At 38.4% G+C, this 8,535-nt stretch overlaps 1 protein-coding gene across 1 annotated transcript; it reads right to left on the bottom strand.

Annotated features, from left to right (window-relative positions):
• Nucleotides 1-3,880: 3,880 nt before the first annotated feature.
• Nucleotides 3,881-5,054, bottom strand: LOC128859688 (uncharacterized). Its single transcript, XM_054096701.1, has 3 exons — nucleotides 4,742-5,054; nucleotides 4,369-4,675; nucleotides 3,881-4,303 (listed from the first exon to the last, which is right to left on the bottom strand). Exons 1-3 carry the CDS (start codon nucleotides 4,882-4,884, stop codon nucleotides 4,133-4,135), a joined length of 621 nt encoding a protein of 206 aa, XP_053952676.1. The 5' UTR covers nucleotides 4,885-5,054; the 3' UTR covers nucleotides 3,881-4,132.
• Nucleotides 5,055-8,535: the final 3,481 nt, after the last annotated feature.

Raw genomic sequence — 8,535 nt, 5'->3', positions numbered from 1 at the left:
CAAAACGCTTAAAACCTTGTTGTAATTTCCTAGACAAGAATGTAAGTATACGATTAGATTAAGTTAGGTTAGGTTGTAGCGGCTGTTCTGTGGAACACACTCAGGCTCATGTCCATTGGGAGGGCATGTGGAGAACTTTTCCTTATCTCTCCTAAATCTGTGTGTACTTTTCAAATATTTTAGAAGATTATTGATTTCCATCGCGCTGAGATCTTCCTGCTCAGGAGTCGTGTACCAGCATGCCTATTAAGCAGTACTCCGCTATAACGCGCCATATTACCTCGACTTTTATTATTGCCATAATTGCAACCTGAAAGACACTAGAGTAATCGGGATAAAAGATTTGGTAAAATTTCGTTAATTTTGTACTATTTAAGAATTCGTTTGAATGCGGGGAGGAGACTCTAAACGTATGTATCTTCCGACAGCAGGCAGGTGAGTGTGGCGGAAATTGAAGACGCTATAAAAGACATGAAGTCCCTAAAAATTAAAGATGGTGGACAATAACTGGGTAAAGATGATAATGATATCTCTAAATCTGAAGCTATCCATCATTTTGTATGCATAAAAGTTCCGAAAAAAAGCAACCTCAACCTAGTGTCGTAGCCATAGGAGCATTATACCCGTACTACTGTGCGTAATTTTCAAAGTTCTCTGTATGAACATCTGTAACCGCATCAACGAAAAAATATTTGGGTACGTTTGATTCTTACCATAACCCAAAGGATTGGGGCGTGACATACGGAAGTGCCCAAGTTCGAAACCGCGGGGAGACAAAACACCAATTGATACAATAAAAAACGTTTTTTCTAATAGCGGTCGCTTCTCGCCAGTCAATGGCAAACCTCCGAGGCATTTCTGCCCTAAAAAAGTTCCTCATAAAAAACCACCTGTCATTTAGAAGCGGCATAAAACTGTAGATCATTTCATTTGTGGAAAATATCAAGACGCACACGGCCAAACACTCAAAAAGGGGGTAAGCACCAATTACATATATTAGCTCATTTCGGCTCTTTGATGAATTTTGTATCAGAACTATGAATACTATCTTCATCCATCTTTGTGAACTGTCACGAACAAAGCAATGTTCAAATTGTACATGCCACCAAATCTATGTGAAAGTTATGCAAACATCAAGTCAAACATCACTAAAATATTTTTTGCCCAAACATCGATCATTTTCCTGCGTATACCGGCTACTTTTATATTTTATTTTCGGGCAGAAAGGAATGAGGGTAAATCGCAGGATACAGGGGTATAACTGGGAACGAAGTAGGACGCATTTCCAAGATATGCTGCGGTCTCGTCATTAATAAGACCTGAGCGCTTCCTTGTCATGGGAAAACATACCATCAAGCAGAAACATAGGAGTGAACAGATACGGGGCAACCAAAATATGGGGCCACGCCATTCGAAATCCTTATTGGAACGGTACAACCGAAAGAGGTTTGAAAAAAGTCATAACCTTCCCAAGGATAAACTGAGGATGCCCGTGAGAAAACTTGTACCTCGATACTTGCAACATTTTTTGTTTTGTCATTCTTTGTTCCGCTTTTTACGTTGTATTTTTGAGAATAAAGTTCGGGGAAGGACCGTCGATGTCATTCTGGTAATGATATTTTTTGAATTGAATGAGCTGAATGAATTTAGGGGAAGTACCGTCTAATTCATTTGACAAAATGACAGCTTTACGTTAACTTTTGTATGGTTTGGTTTCATAATGACAAAGAGAAAATTTATGCTGGTCTCAATAAAAGAAAAAGCTAATATTCTGAACAAATTAAATATGGGAATCTCCATTAATGCGTTAGTTAAGAACTTTTACGTGCGAGGAGCAACAATAATTCGTTTAAAAAAAAATGAACAGTCAATAAAGAAGTTTGTGACGAGATCTGAATTCATTCCAGGTAACAGGAAAACTCTTAAGATTTTTGAATTTCCAAAAATGGAAAAGGCGTTGGGCCGGTTTGCGAATAAAAAAGCCAAAAACTATGATAGGTATATTAAAAGAGAAAGCCAAGTTATTACATGCCAAAATTCAGAAAAAGCCTGGAGGCTTCTACGTTAGCAATTGTGGGTTGCAAACTTTAAAAAGAGGTATGGAATGTGATGGTTAAAAATTTGCAGATAAAAATTATCGAATAAGAGTGACTTCTTCAACCAATGTTTGGACAAATTTAACGAGGCAATTATGGATTTAAGTTTAGCAAAATAGTAGATATACAATGCCGATAAGTCTGGCTTATTTGGAAGCTCTTAACCGATAAACATCTTGGGCGCTCAATATATGTCGGTACAAGTCTTTTGAATGGCCTCTACGCAGGCAAAAAGTTCTCCTTTCATGGCCAAATGCAATTTTCCGAATAGGTAAAAGTCACAAAGATCCATATCAGGCGAATACGGTGAGTTATTGATGATTAAAACGCGCTTTCTGGTCAAAAAATCTGTCGTAAGAGTGGATCGATGAGTTGGTGCATTATCATGCAATAAGCGCCGGTTTCCTCCTTTGCGGTATTCAGCGCAAATTCGACGAATGCGATGTAACAAATGCTTTAAAACGTCAAGATAGAAAATTTCATTGAAGGTTTGGCCGATTGGCACGAACTCCTTGTGGACAATTACCTTGGAATCGTAAAAAGCATGAGCATTGACTTGATTTTTGACTACTCCAAACGCGATTTTTTGAGTGGTGGCTCGTCTGGGGCCCACAATTCGGCCCTTTGTCGCTTAGTTTCAAGTTCATGTTAGAAACACCACGTTCCATCACCAGTTACAATGTTGTATAAGAAGTTATCGTCTTTTCTCGCCTCTTTAATGAGTTCTTTCGAAGATTGAGTTCTGAGTAATTTTTGGTCCTCAGTTAAATTGTGCGGAATGAAATGTGCACAGACCTTTTGTAAGCCCAAATGTACAGTTAAAATGCGATAAATCGATGTTTTGGAGATTTCCAACTCTGATTCCATAAAATTCAATGATGGTTTCGCTTCATTTTTGATAAATTTTCCAACAATTTCGATGAAGTTTTCGGTGATTTTTCATTTTGGGCCCGTATGTTCATTGTCATTTATGTCATCACAACCAACCTTGAAACGTGGCAACCACTCATGAGCTCTGGCACGAGATAAGACAGTCGTCGCCATAAACTTTTTTCATCAATTCAAATGTTTCGGTAAACGTTTTACCGATTTTAAAACAAAATTTGATATTAGCTCTCTGTTCGAAACTCATTTTTGTACCGATGACAGAAACATACTGACACTTTACACGTAATAACTTCGCTTCCGCTGAACCGAATGTCACCAAGCTTTCACTGGAAATCAGCTAGGGATGTAACTTCCAACGCACTAACTCATTAAAAAGATGGCGCCATCAAAAACATTTTTATGACGTCATTCTTGTTTATTTTGAACTTCACCTTGTATATACATATATTTTTGGCGCGTACACTATTTTTGTATGTTTGGCCGAGTTCCTCCTCCTATTTGTGGTGTGCGTCTTACTGTTCTTCCACAAATAAAGTTTCAAGCCGACTCCGAATGGCAGATATTTTTTAAGAGGAGCCTTTTTCATGGTAGAAATACACTCGGAGGCTTGCCATTGTCTGCCGAGGGGCGACCGCTATAAGAAAAAAAAATATTTTCTTCATAAAGGTTATTTAACTAATAAAAACAATAAATAAAAATAAATAAACTCGGATCGCTATCAGTAGAAAAACTACTTTGATTTGTATGAAAAGATCCTTAGTACTTGCCACAATCTCGAAACTTACACCAAGCCCAGTTTGCCCAAATCCGCCAGAAACTTTTTTTCCTATAGTTCTGTGCAATTGAAATATTTGCTCTTGCCACACATTTGGAAATGTATGAGTTAAATGTTTTCCTTCTTACCAAAGCCATCCACCCTTTATTTAAATACTTCTTAAATTGCCAATTAGCGTACCCCGAAATATAGCAGCTCCTTATCAGGGTCAGAAATTAGTTAATAATATTTCTTACGCCAGCATTCGTGCGTTAGCTTAAGGCTAACTGAAAAAAAAGCCTTAGTAAAATAAACATTTGTGCATAAACGGACAATTTGATTTCGAAGCAGCTGCTTATACAAGTTTAACTGCTATTATAAGTTATTCTATCCATCATCCCGAATGTGAACGCTCCGTATTACTACCCGACGTAGTGTTCGCCACATTGGAGCGTTTCGAACGCGATGCTTTCAATTTCAAAAACTTCATGCCCATCATATAGATTTTCTCGTTAGCATCCTGCAGGGCGGAAGTCAACTCTGAATTTCGTGAGACGGTATCCTCCTGCGACGGAAATGAAAAAACAGTTTATGATCGGGGTAGTTTTCAACGTAGATTTCTATGCATACCAGCACCCTTGTGCGATCGCCCAGGAGCGTTTTGATTTCGTGCATCTCGCGCATCGTTGCATTCCTTTCCATCATCTGATAGTCACGTTGCATACGGCATTCATCTTGCAACTCATAATTCTGATGCTTTAGATCGTACATCTCACCCAACAGCTCATTCTGCTTGAGTATAATCGTACGCACAAGATTTTCTAAATTCTCAATGGATATTTGCGCTTCATTCAGATGCTTTTTTAGTATCCAAATTTCCGCCTTAGCAGCAGCCAATTCTGTGGCCGATACTTCTTCATTCAGTTTACTGGCAGTGCTAGAATGTGAAGAAACATGAATAATTTAAGAAATTCTTTTAATGTGGACTCCTTTGGCACTATACTCCTGTTTTGGCTCGTCCTTCGTCACGTTTTTAGTCAATGGAAGCGTATTCGGCGTAAGCACTGTAACCTCACTGCCCTCCGAATTAAGACCAATTAGCTTGCGATTTTTCGATGTACCAAAATATTGGCACAAGCATGACATCTTACGGCTGTTGCTTTTATTATTGAAACTCTAATTAATACACGGCGAATTGAAGTTTTTTAATAAGCGTGACTGAATTGAATTTTAAAATTTCCGTAACACATTTGACAATGACAAAAAAGTTAGGGTCACCAGCAGTTTTTGATTATTTCGTGCTCCTTCAAGGCTTGTACTCGTAGCTTGTAAATTTTTGAAATAATAAATTATGTTTTTTTTTTTTGAAATTCTAAACAAGCAAAATGATAAAACTGTACTAGAAAATGCATAAAACAATAAAGCGGAAAAATAATAATTTTCAGAAATTTTCGCAGCCTTAATGTCTAGACATTTAAAATGATTTTGACTTTGCGATAATCATTGCCAAATCTGAATTTTTTTCTTTGTTATTATTATTATTATTTTTTTTGTTTGCTGTTATGTGCACTGTACAAACCCAGGCGCTTCGTTAATTATACCATCTCATGCCTTTGGACCAATTAAACTTAAGCACTGAAACACTGTAGTACAAGCGAAAATTCCTCAGCGCGATAAGTAAATTGCCAACACTCACGAGCATTCAATGTTCGCTTCGATTTGAGCGCGATTTCTTTATGGGTATTGGTCGAATTGCGTGATTGAATTTCTTTAATACCCTCTTCCAAGCGTCTTTGATGGTAGATCCATAGATATCGACGAAGGAAAACAAAATCACTGAGTGGCATGACACAGCTGGTGTAATTAAATAAGTAAATTATCAATGACGGCACAACGCCGCAGGACACCACATTGTGACGTCATTAGTGTGGCGTCAAGCAGCCGAAAACAAAAAACAAAGCATTCAAAATTATGGAAAGCGGATAATGGCGTAGTGAAAATATATAAGGGCATATAGAAATATAATACATAGTAATTTTGTGGTATTTGGGCGCTGACTGTATGTCACAGCCATTGCGTGATTGTGGCCAGATAGCCGCATATACTCCGCATAGATTCTATGTATATAATATGCATGACCGTATGAAAAATATAGAAAGATACATAGTTTACATGAATACCATACCCTGATTAATAGCTTGGCGCACTCAAGTAAGAATACCTATACATACATATTTCACTATGTAAAGATGCGTGACGAATATTCATAGATAATGCATGACGTTGTGCTATTCTTGTTGCTCTTTTAGCAGCCTTGATTGGTTTACCACTAGGTGTTCACACGAGTTATTTGGACGGGGTCAGATCAGCAGTAGCACGTGTGTTAGAAGAGTTGATTCAGGTGGGCACTTGAAAAGGTGGCTAATCCCACATCGGGGGATTTCTTCACATACAGAACACACAAGGTGCGCAACTAAGCTTTCGAGTTTGTCACATACATATTGGCAGCGGCTCATATACAAGGTGGCTGATGAATTTTGCTACATTAAGAAACTCAAATAACTTTTTTTTTAGTGTATGGAATTCATTTATTTTTTTTCAAGTTGAAGGTCATTAAATTTTATTAAATGTAGCTTAACTAGTTTTAAAAATAATTGAATTTAAATGCCCCCCATGCTCGTTGACACAAGTGCGGCATCTTAGTAAAAAGTTGCTCATTGCTGCTTTGAGAGTTCCGACAGGAATTGCCGCAATTGTTGCCCGAATGGATTGTTTTAGTTCATCCAAATTTGTTGGCTTTGTTTTATAAACTTCTTGTTTACATAAACCCCACAAGAAAAAGTCAGGTGCAGTAAGGTCAGGCGACCTGGGGGGCCAACGAAATTCGGAGTTTCTTGAAATCAGTTTATTGGGAAATTTTCGTCGCAACTCTGACATAACAGTCTGGGCTATGTGAGACGTTGCCCCATCTTGTTGAAACCACACAGAGTTGAAAGGAATTCTCTTTCGGCGTAGTTCTGGATAGAAAAATTCTTTCAGCATTTTCAAATAACGGTATCCAGTAACCGTAACGGTGTGACCATTTTCTTCAAAAAAATAAGGCCGGACAATACAGCGTGAAGAAACCGCACACCACACTGTCACGCGAAGAGGATGCAATTCCGTCTCGTGGAGTATCTGTGGGTTAGAAGTACTCCATATTCGACAATTTTGTTTGTTCACATTGCCGTTTAAATCGAAATGATGAGGCCAGACATGAAAAGGCAGTTTAACATGTTTTGGTCTTCTTCCACCATTTGCAGGATCTTCTGGCAAAATTCCAAGCGAATCGGCAAGTCTGCTGCATTCAGTTTGTTAACCATTTGAATTTTGTAGGGAAATAAGTCTAAATCTTTGTGCATTATTGTTTGCAAAGACTGTCGGCTGACACCAAGTTGAGCAGATAAGCTTCTTGTTGAAACCCTTGGATTGCTTTGTATAGCTGCAGCTACAGCAGCGATCGTTTCCTCCGTCCGAACTGGTGGGTTTCGATGATAAGGCCTTCTTGCGACTGTTCCTTGCTCAGCAAAATTATTCACCAGTCTCATTATGGTCCATCTGCTCGGGGGATCGCCGCCAAACATCCGCCTGTACTCTCTCTGTACCAAAACTACGGACTCCAGTGCGTGATAGCGGCGGACTATCCAAATTCTTGTTTGCGTGTCCCAGTTATCCATTTTAATAAATTTTAAAGATCAATATGCAAACTAAAACAAAAATGGAACAGATAACTTAAAAAGAAAAAAAGTTATTCAATTTTTTTTTTGGTAGCGGCTTTCATCAGCCTACAAGGTGGCGAAAAATTTATCATCCAATTTTGTTTTTGAACCACTTTTTTTATTAAATAAAAAATAATTTGAGTAATGAAAATCTTTATTTTGACTTTGCACACTCCAATGCTTGTCTCTTTGTATACTGCAGTTTGTCTAATTCACAAGTGTCAAACACAATTGACGGACGACGCCATTTGGGAAAATTATAAATATTTCGATAAAAAAAAAAAAAAATAAATAATTGGCGCGTACACTTCTGTTAGGTGTTTGGCCGAGCTCCTCCTCCTATTTGTGGTGTGCGTCTTGATGTTGTTCCACAAATGGAGGGACCTACAGTTTCAAGCCGACTCCGAACGGCAGATATTTTTATGAGGAGCTTTTTCATGGCAGAAATACACTCGGAGGTTTGCCATTGCCTGCCGAGGGGCGACCGCTATTAGAAAAATGTTTTTATTAATTTTGCCTTCACCGACTAACGACCTCTCGGTGAATTCCGAATGGTAATCACGCACCAACCCATTCGGCTACGGCGGCCGCCGTCATCGATAGAGTCATTAATTTTGCGCCACATTTTACTTGATGATATAACTCTGGGGTTTTTTTTTCTCTAATAGACTGGACATATCTATCTGTCAGCATTAATCCATAATGATTTTGACACATTTCGCACATCTGAAACCAAATAAACTACATTTGCGGAAAGGTGAAATCCAGTATAAAAAAATAGATAAATAATTTGCGCGTACACTTCTATTAGGTACTTTACTGAGTTGCTGCTCTTATTTGTGGTGTGCGTCTTAACGTGTTTCCACAAATGGAGGGAACTACAATTTTAAGCCGACTCCGAACGGCAGATATTTTTTTTGAGGACCTTTTCGTGGCAGAAATACACTCGGAGGCTTCCCATTGCCCGACGAGAAGTGACCGCTATTAGAAACAACTTTTTCTTCGTTTTAGTGTTTCAGCGAGATTCGAACCTACGTAC

The sequence above is a fragment of the Anastrepha ludens genome, chromosome 2 (assembly GCF_028408465.1).
Source record: "Anastrepha ludens isolate Willacy chromosome 2, idAnaLude1.1, whole genome shotgun sequence".
Lineage (NCBI taxonomy): Eukaryota > Metazoa > Arthropoda > Insecta > Diptera > Tephritidae > Anastrepha > Anastrepha ludens.
The sequence above is the reverse complement of the archived record's forward strand: the minus strand, read 5'-3'. Positions and strand labels throughout refer to the sequence as shown.